Genomic DNA, 19,872 nt, shown 5'->3' with positions numbered 1-19,872 from the left:
TTTTGGGGTACTAAATGGTGGTAAAGCGTATATATTTTTTGTTCCTTGTTTTAAATAGCTTGTACACCACAATATCTAGATAATTCGTTTATGTTTTATTTACATACATTAAATTATCAAGTTTATATTTAGAAGCGACAGTCGATACATTTTATTGTATATAGTACTATAATATTTTATTCCTTAAATTTAAATCATCGTTAAGCTGTGGTTTTTAATAAATATTCAGTAAAATTAGCAAATGGAAAAAATCATCTAGCAATCAAACGCATCTAGTTAAATCATTTTTGTGATGATTAAATTCAAATTTCGAAAATCTAATCAAAGTTCGAAGTTGCGAACACCATTCAGTACGGTTTTAATCGTCGAAGAGAGAGCACGTTCGATTGTATTAAAATACTTACGAACACGCGACATTGGGAAAATTGAAGCCTCCAAATACTAGGAGTCCATAAAGTTCAAGGAGTACTAGCCAATAAGTAGTTAAGCAGGTAAGGCGGGCGGGCGGCGTTACTAGGTACTCCCTCAGATTTGTGTGTTTTTTAAGATTTTTATCGTGGATACTTTAAAAAGCTTTTCCGATATTTCGGTTGTTTGAATTTTCCCGATTAGGATCACATGATTGTAAGGAGGTAAAGAATGATTGGAATGGGATAGAGGAATGTTTGTTCCAAGCGGAAAATGCCTTTTTTACTTCATAAAGAAGATTTTCCCGCATTCGAATATTTTTCTCACCAGGCAAGCATCGGATTGTGAGAGGTTGAAAGGAATTCGTGAAGCTATTGAAGAAATGCCGCGTCGACGTAGGAAGGTCTTCTTTCATGACGTTGTACAATATAAGTTAAAGTTAAGATTCGTTTTATAATATTAATTAAGTTTATTATATTATAGACGTTAATTTTAATTATTACAAAAACAATTGCTACAGTAAATAATTAGTTTATCCGTAAAAAATAAAAATAAAATCTTTAATAAATAAAATAATTATTTATTACATACGTAAATAATGTATTGAGCCTTTTTTAAATTTTAATATATTGCGTTGAAAATATTTTTAACGAGATATTTTTTAAGTTTATAATTTGTCATTTTTCTTGTAATTTTATTATAATATTTTATTGTAGGTAAATAAAATAATGATTTCGTCTTCTTACAAATGGAAATTCCGGATATAGGTTTTATAAACCCGGATAAACCGGGTTAGATCCGCGTTAAACACGCTTAAATCCGTTATCATCTACCAGGGATACATGAAGCATTGAGGGTACTTAATCCAGATCACCCCTTATTGTGACCACCAAATGCAACATGCTGTTTATGGGACTATGCATTTTAAGTTGGTAGACATAAAGTATGTTTTAGCTTGAATTTATTTTTTTGTAACAAATGATTAATTCTAGCAACTAGCTTGAATAATTCTTAATTTTTAACATAGTTTTTATTCGTATTTTAAATTTGACAAAAATTAAACATTTTAATAAATAAATTTAAGTAAAGAAAATTAAATTCTATTTATAGGGTTACAAAGTCGCATTTTGAAATTCAGTTACAAACACTACAAATCGATACCACGTAGAGCTTCGTAGCGATGGGCGTAGCCTAATGAAAATATGAAAACTATATCCATCTCTATTTTCCTGCCCTTCTTTTAATATAGCTATCTCTTTTTAATTTTCCTTCCTATTCTGCACTGTACATGAGGCTACCAGGAGCAGCGTAAAGTTGGGAAAACTGTAAAAGTTGTAAGAAGCTTAAGAAACTTGACATATATCAATTTTAAATTACTAACGTATATTGAGATTTAAAAACAAGTAAATTAATTTGGAAACCACTCACCTCAAATATTTATTTTTTTATTATTAATACGTATATATACACACACGACATGACGTGAAGAAAAGGTACCTAGTAACCTATTCCAAGCGAAAACGGATAAAGATTTGTACATACATAAGTATCTTAATATAATAGCACAGATTATTCAAATTCTCGACCAATGAGATCGCATAATTTAAATGTCAAAATAGTTTTAATAGTTTTAGACCTCTGGCGGTGAAACAGGCTAAACTTTATTTTCTTATAATTTTGATTAAGGTTAATATAATCTGTCAATTAAATGGAACTAATGTTATCACAAAGTAAGAGAACATTATACTATATAAGTACTGAATCGATTACGATACAAAAATGTGTCTAAATGTAATTGTAAATAATAATGATTAAAATATTTTAATATCCAGAACTAATGATCCAAGTCTGATTTTTTTTTGCACTGGTAGGAAGCTACATTATTCAAGTGCTATAGGGTAATGTACCCTACTGTTGTATCATTTACAAAAGCCAAATTCCAACCCGGAGGAAGCCTGAACGGGTCGCTAGTTGTAAATAAAAAAACTCAATTTCGACATAAATTTACATATATCAATATTGTTACCAGGGCTGGACCGTAAGTTTAGGGGGCCCTGGGCTAACACTACTTAGGGGCCCACCTAAGACATATCTGAACGTAGACTTGAATTAAATTAATTGAATAGGTTTGATTAATTGCAGGACTCGCAGAGCTATAAACCATACGATCTGTTTAATTTAATAAAATTATGGATTCTTTCGCATTATCGTCTATTTTTTACTTTGATTTGACTTAGCTGGGGCCCCCTTGAATCCACGGGGCCCTGGGCTTAACCCAAAAAGCCAGATGGTAGAACCGGCCCTGATTGTAACATATTATAAATAAATGTCGCCTCGGAAACAATTGGAGCCAAATCTATTCTATTTACTAATAGAGAATTTTGTATTCATTAACAAAAGTTGTTGTTATAATTTAATAAACAGTATAATATCGTGCTGTCCGAGCTGTGTGTAGGGGGGGCACTGTGTTGATTATATGGAAATAAGTGCATCGTCGAATTGTACCTCTCGAAAAGATCTAAAGAAAAGTAATAAGACACTTCATGTCCATCTGTTTATTGAGAGCGCAGGCGGTTAACCTGGAAAGTTAATATAAATTTTTATATATCTATAGTCTATTCCAATTGATGAAAAAAAATCTTAGATTTACGTGTGCCATGCGATTTATAATGATGAGATGAGCTAATAGCTCATCTATCTTGTATACAGTAGTATAGCAGTTCTCTGTGTGTTTATTTATAATACAAAATTCCCTAAGATGTCTACTTTAATTTTACTTCTAAAGTTCCCATAACAGGTTCAAGACGCCAATTTTTTACAAATCCATAACGAATATCATATTATTTTTATTATAAGTAACGAATATTATATTTGTTTTATACTTGTAATTATAAAAATAACCATGTTAATTTAAAAATAATATCATATTATTTAAATTCTCGACCAATTATATCGCGTCATTTCGATGTCAATTGTTGTTTATTTTGTTTTTGTGCTCTTGTGGTTGGTATAGACTAAAAATATAAATATTCCAAGACAAATCAGGGGGACAATTCTAATATATAACGGTTATCAAAACGTTTCTGTTTATTCCGACTTCGACTATTCCTCAAAAAAATAAAACCCAGCTGAAACGTAACTGAGGTTTTTGAGGGTCAATTCTAGTTATTTATAACGGTTATCATACGATACCGATAATATTCCGATATATATATATATAGTATATATATGATTAAAGAGCTGTAGATGACATTACTAAGTACAAATTTATATATATTTTCGATAGTGATTACATGGAGAATAAATAAATAATTATTTAAAAAACAACTAATGGTACGACAATCTAATAATATTAGCCAATAATCAATCAGCAAATAAACAATCAAGTTTTTTTTTTGTTGACTCACATACGAAGAATGTAATAATTTATTTTTAAGACGAAGTATTACGATTAGTAACTAAGTATTTTGTTTATCACTGAACTCTTTGAACAACTGGACTAATATTGATGATTTTTTTGAGTATGATTTGAATGGATTCAATATTGTTTTTAACCAACATTTCCTTATTCTTTATTTTAATTTTAACCATACAAGATCTGGACGGGCAGTCAGTTCTGCATAATATTCTAAATAAAATTTTACGACGCTTTTAAGTTATACTAATATTACTTTTTATTATCTTAGATTCACCGAAGGCTTCGTAGACATACGTGAGAGGGAACGAAAAGTGAAACGTGGCAGTCGAGAGCAGGGCCGGCAGCTTATGAACAGGCATAATAACGAGGCCGGTAGGAGGGTATGTAAAATATAATATCTATACGAATAAAGTAAATGACATTTTATTTGTAATGCTTAACTGAGAAAAACTGCTAAACCATACGCCTATTGAACCATATATATGTATATATAGACTTTATACTAGGAGAAGGTTTCAGATCCGCTTCGCAGTTTATACACGTTTTTTAAGTTTAGATAGAATAATGATGTATCTTCCTTTTTATAATAGAGGTAGGGGGACACCTGATGGTAAGTGGTCACGACTGCCCATATACATGACCTTGGCGCCGTAAGATTTTTAACCATTCCTTACATCGCCAATGCGCCACCATCCTTGGCTGCTAATATTATTTACCCAGTACCCTGGTTCAGTCGCTACTACAATATGTAATGAGTGAATGTTACCTAACCAGACGGGCTTGCACAAAGCCCTACCACGGAATATATAATGTCCGTCCGTCTGAAGGGACCGGTTTTGGTCACTACGGCTTAACTCAATGAAAACTAGCTAACTGTGCAGGAGATATTATACTGCACCAGTGTGCGTGCATACATGCGATGTAGTCTCTATAACCTCTCTCAGGCAAGATAACTCTCTGAGGCACACGATACAAGGCTCTACGTGTTTTTCGATATACGACATTGTAATATTGCAAAATTCGTAACTCCGAGCTGAACTAAGAATTCTTTGACCGGGATTCGAATCAAGGGATTATTATAAACAAGCCATTAGATAAAAATGGCTCATAGTTGTGCAATAAATGGCCACCAAGTCCAAGGTGATGCCGAATCATTTTGATTGGACAGAAAGAGATTCTATGATGAATCTGATGGGTAAAAATTTAGGTAAATATTTCTTACGAATTTTTATTCCTCGTCTCATTTTCCTTCATATATAAATAATATAAGAAAAAAATATTTAGATCTTTTTTCCTGTATTTGATTGATGATAGCCAATAAAAATGCTTTTCTTCACCCGAATTTGCCTGATTCAATCAATAATTTCGAATAATTGATACCAGGCGGTCATAAAGAAGTCGCAGGTTACGTGCAAATGTCACGGCGTGTCTGGCTCCTGCAGTCTCATTACCTGCTGGCAGCAACTTGCTACTTTCAGAGAGATTGGTAAGTTTTATAGAGCGATAAGTACTTAATAACATTAGATTGAAACACTCAATGTTTTATTTTTTTCGACATTTTTTTTTATAATAGTTTTATCATTATCATAATCCTTTTACATAGTCAAACTTTATAAACAAAAGGTATTTTAAAAATAGAATGCTACCACACGAAAATCGTTGTGTTTAAAAAAAAAAGTAATATATTATCTTTTTAAATAAAATAATAATATATTCGCCTATGATACAACTACATATAACCTTCTTGAAATATAAATAATCTACATCTCAGTTATAACTGCCGTTAGCCTGCCGATAGGTCTGGAATAAATCGTCTCCAATACATTTCACATACATTTGTATGTGAAATGTACACTCCATTACGAAGCCATTCACAGCAGAGACCAAGAGTAACATTCCGTAACCAAGTAAATGGTCTTCCATTGTATCCTTTATCTGATATTAGGAAGTTAATGAGAACAATTAATCCTCCTGTCGCTTCATGCTGTCTTGGTACATGGTAAATTAATTTCTTTATTGAACGGTTGAGATCCCATGGGGTATTTGGTAAAATGTACCCATTAGTTTTAAGTTTTTTTAGCTTGACTTAGAAAAATATTATTGTAGTTGTTATTTAAGTATGAATAGCTTAAAAGTAAATTAAGTAGGGCACCACGACGCTATAATTGTTTGACGTGATTTTTTGCATGGAAATAGTTCGACTACATGCTTGACTAAGTTTTTACCATATTTTTTTATTATCTCGGAAAAATACACGAGAAAAATGAATATATTTTTTTCTATTGTATATCAAATATAATGATTGTAAAATATCCGTCTCAGCCATCTATAAAGATATGATATTAACTAAATTATATATTTTTATTATATTCATAGACAATTAATGAGGCTAGTATTCATTATGATAAGTCAGCAATTACATATTTATTATCTATATATCTATTGTAAAATAAAAGACATAAACCTGAAAAATGATGTAATTATTAGTAAGTTAAAAAAAATATATTGTCGAATTTAGTTTTTTTCATTTTTTGCTTAGTTGCTAATTAATTATTTTAATTTCAACGTCATTCCTATTTTTGGCGAGATTTGTAAAAATATTATTTGCAATCTTACGAATAAAAATATATATGTAGGGTACTTGTTTTACATACGTATTTTTGTATTGAGCTAATCTCGTGTTTTACAAAGTATATATTTTATAAATTGAGATATTGCATACGATAACGACACAGTAGCCCTCCCGCACCAACGCTAAGCTAAAGATATGAACTAAATACAACATAAATTAACATATTTACGTTCCTTACTGTATCTTTTGAAAACATAATCTTAGTAGGTATACGTATTTTACGATACGCAGTCCTTGTAAATGGCAGTTTAATAGTGTTATTTTAAGAAAATTTAAAGCAGAGTTATTGTTAAAAAAAACTTGCATGTAAATACAAGCGAGTTTTTTCAGATAATCAGTTTTATCGTTGTAATTTTTCAACCGCAGTTTATTATTATTTATGACAGTAATATTAAGAGAAAAAGTTTTTTTTTTTTTAACAATTATATGATTTTTTAAGGTCAGTAGATGTCATAGCGAATCCTAGATAAGACTGAATAAAGTACATTCGTACGTATTCTTGATTTATGTTTGATAATTAATTAATATTTTTGAAATATATTATTTCTTTCAAGTAATATTTACTATTATTTTAAATGTCTCCAGAAAGTAAAGCCATCATTATTATTGTAGTAACTAAAACAATCGTAATTTAACTTAAATTGAAACACATTAAAAAGGCATAAAAATATACGTATCTTACGGGTGGGCTCATAAATAATCTCGGACGCCATCGGCAAAGTAGTAGAAGTGGAAACATAAAGTTCTAGCCGTCACTTTATGTATAATCCCCGTTAATAATATTTCTGAGACTGTAATCAAGGGGTATTTATTGATATTTAAATGGCTTCATTACGGTTAAGTTTTACTTGGGAAATGTTGAAGTTAATAGTTATAAATTATAAAATGGCTTTTACTTTAAGCGATTTATTATCTGGTTCGACATATTCGCGCGCCAAACGCTTAAAATGTCACTCAACTCAATCCGTACACGTCAGTTCTCATAACTTATTACAATATAAAAAACTAAAAAACGAACAAAAAAATTTGATAGAAGAATAAAGTACAGTTACCGAAAAGTTAAATGTTAAAAAATATATTAAAACATTGACCTCCCCGCCTACTTAATAAAACACGATCCGTATATGGTCACACATGCGATATCATATAGATATATACATAATAGTTGAATCTCTATTATTTAACAACGCGTTAATTTTGTCAATAAGCAATGACTATATTTATCAACATCTACCAGTATAAAATTATGTAATTGTTATAATACTATTAGCATATCCGACAATTCTCTATTTCAAAAATTTGGTTACTATAATTATTTTATGTTAATGACAGGTGACTACTTAAGAGACAAATACGAAGGTGCAACCGAAGTAAAGGTGTCGAGACGTGGCAAGTTACGATTAAGCAACCCAAACTATAGCCTACCTACTGCTCAAGATCTTGTGTATTTGGAGGAATCACCTAATTATTGTATACGAAACGAATCACTGGTAAATATAAAAATACCTGATATTTAATTTTGTTTATTTGTATTTCATTTAACGGTTCTTTCTCTAACTTTAACGGTTCTTTCTCTAACTGGTCTCCTATAACTGGTGGCGTGCTGCAGGGTGGCGTGTTATTCCCTCTCTTGTTTTCAATATTTATTAATTGTATCTCCTCTCATATTACATCTCTCTACCACTTGTATGCAGACGATCTTCAAATCTACTCACTAAGTAAAGTTTCGGATTTAGCTAAAACTATTTATTTAGTGAATGACAATTTAGATAAAATTGCTAAATGGTCAAAATCTTTTGGATTAAAGGTAACCCCTACAAAAACCCAAGTTTTAATCATTGGGAGTTCTAAATTAATATCGCGCATTTCTTTTTCTGACTTACCCACTGTTCGTTTGATAATGTTGACATACCGTTTAGCACAAATTGTAAAAATTTAGGGGTTATTTTTGATCAACATTTATCGTTGGAACCACATATAAGTAACTTAAGTAAAAAAATGTTTTCTGCTGTAGGGTCGCTCCGAAGGTTGCGAAACTTTCTACCAATTCCTACTAAAATTTCGCTTGCACAGAGCCTCATATTATCAATTCTCGATTATGCTGACACTTGCTATGTTGACTTAAAAGAGGAGCAATTAAACAAGCTTGAGTGTCTTCAAAATCTTTGCATTCGTTTCATATTTGGTCTTCGTAAATATGATCACATCTCCGACTTTCGCAAAAAGCTCAAGTGGCTCCCAATTCGCTATCGCAGGAATACTCATATTCTCCATCTACTTTACTCAATTCTTTTTCATCCTTCAACTCCGCTCTATTTAAAGGAGAATTTTAAATTTTTATGTACTACTCATAATCGAACGCGTCGTTCTGACGATAATTTACTTTTAAAAATTCCTTCTCATTCGACTTCATTCTACAGAAATTCCTTTACTGTTCAGGCTATTCGTCTGTGGAACTCTCTTCCTGTTTAAGTAAGACGTTTACAATCACTTGATTCATTTAAAACTATCTTGAAACAATACTTTCTTGCACTTTAATGTTGTATTTAGTCCGAGAGAATTTTAGTTTAATTTTATATATAATTTATATCTAACGAGATACATACATATATGTATGCTTAGCTACCAGATACTGTACATTATTTTATTTTAAATATATTATTATTTCACTGTAATGTATTCATATATTATGTTTATATCTGCCTTGTACACCCCTACCTCTTTCTATATCTATTTCTTTCCTCTACCCTAAGGTTGCCTGGAAGAGATCGCTGTTTAGCGATAAGGCCGCCTCTTGTGCATCTTTCTTAAATGTGATTCAACTTTATATTTACTGGTGTACAATAAAGAGTATTTTGATTTGATTTGATTTATTTAAATTTACAGTTATCATAAAACTATAAATTAAATAAATATGGATTACGCTGTATTGTTTCCCAAATTTCTTTACACCACCAGGGTTCCCTTGGAACAACGGGCAGAGAATGCAACAGAACGTCAGCGGGTATAGACGGATGCGGGCTCATGTGTTGCGGAAGAGGGTACAACACTAAGAAAATCGTTGTTAAAGAACGCTGTCAATGTAAATTTCATTGGTGCTGCAGGGTTGATTGCAACACTTGCGTTAAAACTGTTGAAGTGTATACTTGTAAATAAATTTAGTTGTAAAATATTTATTGCATTAATTACGTGTCTTTTAAAGTTTATAAACTTATTTGCAGAATAATTTTAAACGCTAAATCAATGGGTGACTCATAACATGTTCTAAGTCAAAAACGTAATTGACCTTTACCATAAATAAATAGAAGAATCATAATAATATATTCAAAGATAAAATTACAAATTTTGATTACGGTAAAATTATTGTGTACATTAATCTGTTTCGTTGAATCAAAAGTAATTCCTATATCAACATATTATAACTATAAGCAACCAAGTATTTATCTGTGGTGTACAGGAGATTAGTTTGCTTTAGTTTTGTATAAGAAAATACTGTTTTTGCAAGGGAAATTTACTTATTTTATAAATTAACATATGCGCTAAGACAAGCAATATTAATAAAATTCATACTAATAAAAAAGTATTTATAAATAAAACAAAGTACGCTATTATATTAATACGTCAGCAACAACATTTAAATTGAATTGTATATCCGCTTTTACACATCTCTGATTTCTCATAGATGCTAATACTGCATAGATCGGCCGCCATTTTTAAATACTTTTTCATTGGCCCGCCTAATATGTAATAAGTCAACTTTTTTTCGCTATACTACATTCTTATATGATGTCACTAGTTACTTTTTTTTCTTCTATATTATGTCATGACCGTAGCTACTAAATCCTTGTTTATTAATAAATCATTAACGACACACTGTATTTTCATAGTATCTATATAATATATTATAATTATATAATATTACGATATTTTGTTATTAGATATAATAGTATGTAATATGTATGTACGAAAACATTTAAAGATAAATGTTTAACATAATGTAGACATAATATTCACTAATTTAGAAATATCTTTATCCTTAATTTTGTAGATATCATGTTAAACAATAATTTACTTCTAATTAAAAAAATATTCTTACGATCTCCTAATGTTAATTTATTATTATATAGTATAACTCTCAAGTAGGTATATAATATTAGGTAGCTTTTTAGAAAACATGTATAAAATATAAAACATAGTTGGTGATGAACATAAATATTATAAAAAAAAAAAAAATCCAAGGCCTCCTTTTACAAAAATGCTACAAGGTGCAAAGAGTATTATAATAATTAATAACTATTATGAGTTAACACCGCGCGCAAGTTAATCGTCAAACAGTAACGATTAACAATAGGGACATCGATAGATTACCTATTATTTCAAAACCGTAAACATCAATGGTGGAAATACATGTGCCTGAATTTCATACGATAGATTAAAATATATGTTTCTGATCACGAAATAAACAAAAATATTTAAGCTGGTTTCCTGTAACACGATGAGGTAACCCAGATTTGATCCAAAATTTATACCGATTTTCATTATTAAATGCATTAACTAAAAGATACAAATCGAAAAGGTATTCGCTCTCTTAGTAATTCTAAGAATATTTGACGTATTGTCACGTCAATCTACGAATTTTTGTGAATAAAATGCAATTAAAAACAAAAAGTTTATAATCTGAGCGCCTACTAATTGATACCTATACTTACACGTGATAGAAGTCAAACTTCTATTTACGTCAGAAGTGTTTTATTTTGTAACGTTACAGAGTCATGAGTAAGTTAAGAATCATTACGCAAATTGAAATTTAACTCTCATCTCGTTCAAACTACTAAAAAGATAAGTACTTACATGTAAAAAATATTTTACATTAGTAATTGATTACTTGTAAAGGTACCTACTAAAGGATTACTTTCTAAAAAAACACTTAAGCATAATAATGTCATAAAATGAATGAGGCTATAAAATTCTCAGATTAAAACAAAAGGCTGCTAGAGTAGGCGAACGTTGTAGTGAAGCAACATAAGCGAATACAAAGTTCCTGGTAGCGCGAAATGAGGCGTCTTTTATATTAAAACGTCAAAAGTGCTGTCACTTTAATAATTATTTTTTGACGTAACAACATATTGTTAATTACTACACACACTACTATGAATTTGCATCGCGTTTGGTTTGTATTCGCTTTTGTTGCTACACTATAATGATCAGCGAGCACAATCTGTCTTTCGCTTTTAAATTTGAGATAAATTTATGTTTACTTTATGCTTATTAAATAAAAGTTTTATTGTATCTAGTAGCTACTTTTAATTCCATTAAGTATTAATGACTGATAAAAACTATGTTATTTTAATGATCAATTAAATTATATTCATAAACACTCATTAGTGGTAAAAAATGTATTAAAAATAATACTCAACGGCTCAACTTATGCAACTAATGGTATGGTATGGTAATAAAATATGAATCCATAATTAAGCAAATTGTTTGATTTAATATTATTTTTTGAAATTTATTAATAATTAAGGCCTCATTATGTGCATAATTTAAAAAAAAAACTTTTTTATTAATTCCCGTATGAAACTGCTATAATTTTGGCGGTTAATAATATATACAAAGTTAGACTATGATTGTTACAGTTGAGTCACTTTACACATGTACTTTATTCCAACCATAAGAGGAGAAAAGCCTAATAAACAACATTTCACAGCAAATTGACGGGAGTTATTAGCAAATCGCAAAAAATACATAAATCTAAGGTTTTTTTATCCTTATTCCTACTTCGATTGGAATAGAGATAATAATAAAAAACATCGGAATGTATTAAAGATTGTATAGTACACAATGTTTTTGTTTTAATATGACATCATTATTAGATATATTCTTGTTATAGTGGAATATTGCGCAACAATAAAATAAACCCTTATCCCAATATAAAGTGATTGGTTCGTAGGTATAACGCCCGCCTAAATTAAACTTAGTGTAATCCGGTATTTCCCTGTGAAATCTGTCGCCACAACCAAAAAGGATGCAGGTGACCAACGTTCTCAATGAAAAACATAATTTATTTTCATATTTAAGTAAAAACAACTTTAGAATGTTTTACTATTTTGATTCAGCCTCCTACGGCTAGTGTAAACGAGTTATTAATATAAAAAGTTAAATTTTCGAACAAAATAATTCATTAGGAATTCAATTAAACTTAAATGATTAAATTAAACATAATTTGCAAAATTAATTCAATAACCTGTAAAAACGGCAAAGCCAGGCGCCAGCGCGAGCGCTGAACGTCCCGCTCACCCGCTCCCCGCACTGTCCCCTTTGACTTCAGCCATTACTTTAGAATAGTTCCTGACCTATTTTGATCGTAAGTTATTGATTCGCTAGTATTTATGTAACAATAACTCCGATAATGTTATTATAATAGAATATTGTAAATTAATGAAGTGAAAAAAAATCTGTGGCTTAGTTAATGAATGCATATGATTGTTTTTTTTGAGTTTGGTCTTGAAATGCCATATATTTTTAAGAGTATCATTGAATGTGTTGTCGTCACAGCCACATTGTACATAATTTTTTTTAAAATAAAACTACCCCACAGCCACACTATCCATTTTCCGCCCGTTAAACAACCCATTTACAATACATTACATTCATATAATAAATATATATATATGGAGTTGTTTTCCGCGACACACCCGAATATTATATTATGTTTAAACGACTTTTGACAAAAAAATGCAAACAAAATTATTGACACGGCAAGATTGATTGAAGATGTTAGGTATATTGTAAACGTTATGTTAGTTTCACTGCAGGATTTATAAAATTACATAATTCAACTTTACGCAGGTTGTACCGATAGTGTAAGCAAGCCTTTATATTGAGAGTCATTTTCTGAGCCACATAGCTGAATACTTTTTTTTATTTTTCAAATAAAATCCTTAAAACTATATTAATTTTTTTTGGTATATTAGTGATAAAAATAATAATTCGTAATAAATGCTATTAATCTAAAATATGGCAATTCCATAAATTAAAGATTTCGCCATCTTTTTTAGAAATTATCTATTACTGATAGTATTTGATTTTTCGAATTGTAAAATTATTGAAAAGGTGTGTTATAAATATACTTTACTTGATTACTTCTTTTCTTAAAAGCTGTCAACAACAATGGGTAGAAATTCTAAATCACGAGAACGTTCTGTAAGTTTTTAGTCATTGTATTTCTGTTTGTTATTGTATTTGCCTGAAATGTTCAATAACAGTTTATTATTGATTTGATCGTTATAAATTAAACTGTTGAACTTTAAATTAATTTTAAGTTATATTTCGAAATATTTAATTTATTTTATAAATATATTATTTCGTTCGTTAGGTTACTTAGCTACGTCATTGTTATTGTTCTAACTTCTATTTCGCAATTGTTCAATTGTAAACATATACAAAATGGTATTGTCCAGTAATAAAAACGCAAGTATCGCAAATCTATTAATTATTATAAATATTTATTATCACTGACACCTTCATATTACAGAAAGGCTTGGGTTCACATTCAATAATAAGCATTCAGAAAAGGGAAAATTTCAAAAAGAAAACCAGGAAATCAAGGAGGAAAATTAAGAAACTGTTCGAAGAACTTCGTAACGAATCATCTACTTCCGTTAGTTCGTCAAACTGTACTGTAATAGAAGTTGATACTAATAGTCCTGAAGTATTGAGTACAAATACTGATATTCATAACAAACCAATAAGTCAGAAAGGCAATCCTATCATTATAGGTGATGATGATCTAGTTATTAATAATGAACCGTGCCCCTTACAATGTTCTACGCCTCTGTCACATAGTAAACATATAATAAAAAACAATAATAAAACCAGTGAATCTGGATTAAATAATAATTCATTACAAAGTTTCAAAGCAGATGTAGAAAATTTAACCAAAGAAATTAATAGAGATTCCTATTTAACGATAGACCTCACTACTGATAGTCTACAGAATACGAGTGGCCAGTCACACTGCAATACAGTCATAGATTTAGTTAATGTATCTGATATACAAGATTGTACAGTTGTTAACGATAGCCTTTCCATGAGCGGTGACTCAGATGTAACAGTGCTAAATACAAAGAGAAAGAATACAAGACTTAATAATAAACAAATGCAAAAATTTGCAAACGGAATTGCAAATTTAGATTCCTCGGAAAGAGGGAAGCTTCTAGAATATATTGCAAAGAAAATTTTTAATGAATCCAAGGGACCCGACAGTTCAACAAACAGCCTGCATAGTGTAAAGGTAAGTAAAAAATTATTATATAAAAAAAAAACTGCATTTATAACCCTAATAAATATTTACATAAATGGTTTATCAGAATGGTGTAAATCGTGCGACAGAAACAGCAGAAGATACGTATATCAAAGAAGTGATCCTCGGCCAGGCCAGTTCTAGAAATAGCATAGGCAGTAACATATATAATCCAGAGAGAGATATTAAAAATAAAACAGGCTTAAGAATGATTGTTATTGATGGGAGTAATGTTGCAATGCAGTAAGTATTTATCATCATAACTTACAAATAATATTATCTAGATGGAACGCTATTAAAGATATGATAATTTAAAATTAGAAGCTGTAAACGGAACAAAATCGATGTTCCTGCACAAACCAGGAACTTAAGCGCTTATAATAAATTATAAATTAACTGCTATAATACATATATAGTTGTCAAAACTGCATTAAAATCGCTACAGTGATTTGGTTACTCTTTACATGTTAACGCTGATAGGCAAATGAGCCAACTTATAGTAACTGTTATAACACTTCTATTAAAATTGTAAGATATATAAACCATTCCTACACAAAGTTTTAACATGGGATGTATCATATTGTGTGTAATTAATTTTAAACACAAATAGTTCATGAAATTTAATGAGTAGCCGTTACGATACTTTTGTAACCATGGGATAGTTTGAGTTCATCTCAGTTTGCATATCATTACATAGTATAAAACAAGTCACTTACTGCTGTCTATCCCTATGTGTGATTAGATCTTTAAAATTACACAATGTATTTTGATGCAGTTTTTTTTAATAGATAGATTGATTCAAGGGGATGGTTTATATGTATAATACATGTACAATATAGTAGAGAAACACTGATAATTTTAGAGGTTTCCAAAGTGATGTCGTATATAAACACATTTTTTGAGCTTACATAATGTACTACAGTATTGTACACCTTAAAAAGATCTTCAAAAAAGTCTGGGATGGTATATGTCTATCCCTTAGGAATAACCCACAATAACTATTTTTTATCCTTTACTTTTTATGAGAAATAATGGCTTTCTGAAAAGATTTTAAGCGATACAGCATTAATCCTTATCCAATAAGGTATCTCGAGCCATATTGATCTATTTTAAATGCACAATGTATTGTAATGTGTAGTGTAATGTATCAATGTGTCCCTTTAAAGCATGTAATTTAAATGAACATTTTCGAAGATATTACAGATTTTAAACACAGGGACGTAGCGGTTTGTATTTTCTAATGACTGAAAAACTGTGAATATTGTAAGACATCCTGTAGTATATTTAGTGGCAGCATTGCACCCGTGCGAAGCCGGGGCGGGTCGCTAATCTAAACAATAATAATAAGATTGAAATATTGACATTTTTTTAATATTTCTAGGCATACAAAGGGAAGAATCTTCTCAGTCAAAGGTCTAAAAATATGTATAGACTACTTCCTTCGACGTGGTCATGTGGTTAAAGCATTTGTGCCCCAATTTAGGTAAAATAATTAATTTCTTAACATAATAATAAGTATTATTAAAGAAAAGTTATGGGTTATTCTTATTTTTAGTGTTTATTTATAACTGGAAGGTGTACCAGTGTATGGGTGGACTGGTGGGTAGTCATTGATAATCATCTCTGCCATTAGACATTGACACATGTACCTATTAAACCTGAATATTTGCATTTACTAATTTCTTAGTAACAAAGTATTTAGAAAGTAAAAAAAAAATCAAATTATGTTTGATGCTATAATGTTAATCATTAGTTGACAAGCTGATTAAAGTCATTATCCATTTTATGTTTTTATTCGTAGGTGGACTAGCTAACGGGCCACCTGACCACCACCACCCATAAAAATCGACACTAACAAATATTAAACATCCGTCTCACATCGTCAATGTACTCCTTTGGGAACAATGCTATGTGCTTTATACCTGTAGTTACACTAGCACTAACTGGAACACAGCAATACTAAGAATGGATGTTAGGCAGTAGAAAAAGTGATGAGTGGATGGTACCCAGCTAGGCAGCCACAAACCCTTACCACCAGTTAAAAATATCTCATGTCTTGACAATTTTAAAATTTATAGTAAAACATTTTTTCAGGTGTAAATATGGCAAGAGTACAGACGGCAAACTACTTGATCAACTGGAAAGACAAGGTTTAGTAGTGTACACACCGTCGAGGGAAATACAGGGAAAGATGATCACCTCATATGATGACAGGTAATTTTATTTATATATTTACAAAGGCACAGTATGGAAAAAAAACCTGTCTGAATTAAAATAATAAAAAAAGGTTAAATATAAATAATTTTATATAAAACCACACACAATATAAGAAAAAAAATTCCTGAAGCGTAACGCTTTTTTCTTACATGACCATATCTGCTGGTTCATTCTACTGCAAACCGCATAAAATGACTTAACCTCATATAAGATGTGCCGTGGGAGCACCTGGAGCAAAGTTGATTTTTCTATATATTCTGTATTAAATAACAAACATAATAAAATAAATTAACATTTGAGACTAATGTAAAGACAATGACAAATTTGTTATTAAAAATCCTTTGTGAAATAAAACTAAAAAGACAGAGAAAGAGAGGTTGCCTGGTGGGGCAGTGTTTTTCCGTACGTGACATTTTCAGTTCACTCTACTGTATTCCGCGAAAAGGAACGTAATAATCAAATAAATATTATATCGAATATGCTCTAAAGCCCATATTTCTAATGGTTTGCCCATTTATCTGCCGCATTGGTCTAAAATAATTCCTTATGGCTAACTCAATATTCTTCACATTCCATGATCCTCGTTTCCAGTGATCGGGTCAATAGTCTTTTTGTCAAGTTTTTTTTTGTAATAGCCAGGAGTTTGGAAGTTAGCAGTATTACATTTGGGTTTGGATCATGTGCTAATAAATATTTTACATCAATTTATTATGTTTATTCCAGGTACATTGTACAGTGTGCAGCAGAATTCGACGGAGTCATTGTATCCGGTGATAACTACAGGGACCTATTGACAGAGAATCCAAGATGGCGGCACGTTATTGAATACAGATTATTACAATTCACATGGGTCGGTGATATGATAATGTTCCCGAGAGACCCATTAGGAAGAAGCGGACCTACGTTGGAACAATTCCTAAAACACCAGTATCCTTCAGTGCTATGAAGCCGAAAACTTTAAAATTGTTGCATTAATTATTATATATGTACCTATCAACAATAATAGTATATATTTTCGACATTGTTGTAAAGTATGCGTATACAAATATGTAAATATAATATAAAATTTGTATTAATATAATGTATAACATGCCTGTCTTTCTTATCAATATATTCAGAATTAAAAAAAAATATTTATGAGAAAACTTGAATTTCTAAACTAAACAAAAATACTTTGATTAAAGTTGACATTGTTTTTTTTAAATCGGAGGCTTTAAAAGTGAAACAGTTTATATTTACTATTTTTTATGGTTAATAAATAAAGTTATTTTTTAACTTTTTTTATTGAACTTGGATGAATCTCTTATAATGTTTTGAAATTGTTAAATCTTTTAGATGACATCGAGACTCAAGATGTTTTGGTTACCATTTTTTTTTCCTTTGTAGATTAATATAGTTTGCTTTATTATATAAAGCATTATTGATTTTAATGTTTTTTTTCTTCGAATTTTTAACTTCAATTATTATTTTATTTTAATTATAACATTTTAAATTAGTCCTTGGAAATATTATTTCATTTCTTATAGTGTAGTTCAGCTGTGATATTTTTAAAAATAAATTTTATTACTAAGAATATTTTTAACTGAACTATCACACAGATGTAAATTATGATTTTGTTGATTTATGTGTAAATAAAAGATGATTATTTATATATTCTTTTATTTTACAATAGTACCTATGCACAAACAAAACAATATTAATACGAACGGCACTTTATTATTGACAATAATTTTGTATAATATCACTTAATAATATCAATGGACATAACATTTAAACAAAGCCAACGATGCAAATGGACAATTTGGCGTTATAAAAAGCGGTGTAAAAAATACAATTACATATAAAAATAATAGTACCTACCTATCTTAATCTCACTTCCTTTTAGCAAGCTCTCGAGGACTTAGCCTACGTACAGTCTTTCAAACGCTTATAAATACTTGTGCGTAAAACAAAAATGCAACTTACATATAAAATCCGGTACAAACAAAATAAATGCACTCTCATTGACAACATTATTCATAGAAATATTACTTAAATTCCGATCTAAGGATGTAATGGACAACTAATTCTATTCAACGTCTCTATTTAGAAAAATCCTATAAAAATTACTAGGAAAGTTTATTTAAAATGATTCGGGAGAACTCAACTACGTGAGATATTTGACCTATAATATGTAAATACATCACTAGAGTTTACTACATAGATATTATGGTTTTTAGGTGGAAGTTTAGATAAATTATGTAATAGTTGGCGTTATAAAGTTATATATTACATGTTGAAACAGTAAGGATATTTAAGTTTCCATTACAAATTTAAAAACATAATGTTATGTAAAAGTTATATTTAAAATGATGTAGGAAGTTCGTGTAGTTTTGGCACTACGCTGTTAAAAGGAATGAATTATGTTTGGCATTTATTATTTTGATCCATCCAAAATAATAAAAAATATGTTATTGATAAAGAAATTATATGTTACGAAATTGAAAAGCTTCGTACGCTTCAGAATTTCAAGTATTATGTATATTATTAAATATAATATTTAAAATTACTTCGTATCAAACATATATACTTAATAATATAAAACATAATATCAATATAAATTAAAAATTGCAATTAAAATGTTATATATTTATAAAATAAATAATACAAGAAAGGGATTATCAAAAGACCGATTTCTCTTACAAAATGGTTTGTATCACCTTCCTTGCTATTAAAAATATACCAAATAGTACAAAATATAATATTCTATAGAATAAAAATGATTACTTTGGATTTAAACTAAAATAAATATCTGCTTACAAACATGACAGGCGAATGGTTAGTTCGCGAATTTATTTCTTGCGTAATCGTATTAATACTTTGGGTTTACATCATTCGTTGAATTACTGACATCAA

General features: G+C 29.8%; 2 protein-coding genes across 2 annotated transcripts in view; both read left to right on the top strand.

Annotated features, from left to right (window-relative positions):
* The window catches only part of LOC113397744 (protein Wnt-5b-like), a 49,496-nt gene extending 39,822 nt beyond the window's left edge, over nucleotides 1-9,674 (top strand). The window contains exons 4-7 of the mRNA XM_026636215.2: nucleotides 4,095-4,206; nucleotides 5,210-5,312; nucleotides 7,791-7,948; nucleotides 9,417-9,674. Coding sequence (XP_026492000.1) covers nucleotides 4,095-4,206; nucleotides 5,210-5,312; nucleotides 7,791-7,948; nucleotides 9,417-9,614 — 571 coding nt within the window. The 3' untranslated portion in view covers nucleotides 9,615-9,674. The remainder of the gene's footprint in view (nucleotides 1-4,094; nucleotides 4,207-5,209; nucleotides 5,313-7,790; nucleotides 7,949-9,416) is intronic.
* Nucleotides 9,675-13,508: 3,834 nt separating this feature from the next.
* Nucleotides 13,509-18,065, top strand: LOC113397742 (uncharacterized). Its single transcript, XM_026636211.2, has 6 exons — nucleotides 13,509-13,661; nucleotides 13,993-14,751; nucleotides 14,828-15,003; nucleotides 16,142-16,243; nucleotides 16,855-16,974; nucleotides 17,701-18,065. The coding sequence occupies exons 1-6, from the start codon at nucleotides 13,629-13,631 to the stop codon at nucleotides 17,921-17,923; spliced, it is 1,413 nt and encodes a 470-aa protein (XP_026491996.1). The 5' UTR covers nucleotides 13,509-13,628; the 3' UTR covers nucleotides 17,924-18,065.
* Nucleotides 18,066-19,872: the final 1,807 nt, after the last annotated feature.

This window comes from Vanessa tameamea, chromosome 23 (assembly GCF_037043105.1).
Source record: "Vanessa tameamea isolate UH-Manoa-2023 chromosome 23, ilVanTame1 primary haplotype, whole genome shotgun sequence".
Taxonomy (NCBI): Eukaryota; Metazoa; Arthropoda; class Insecta; order Lepidoptera; family Nymphalidae; genus Vanessa; species Vanessa tameamea.
This window is presented reverse-complemented; position numbering and strand designations above follow the sequence as displayed.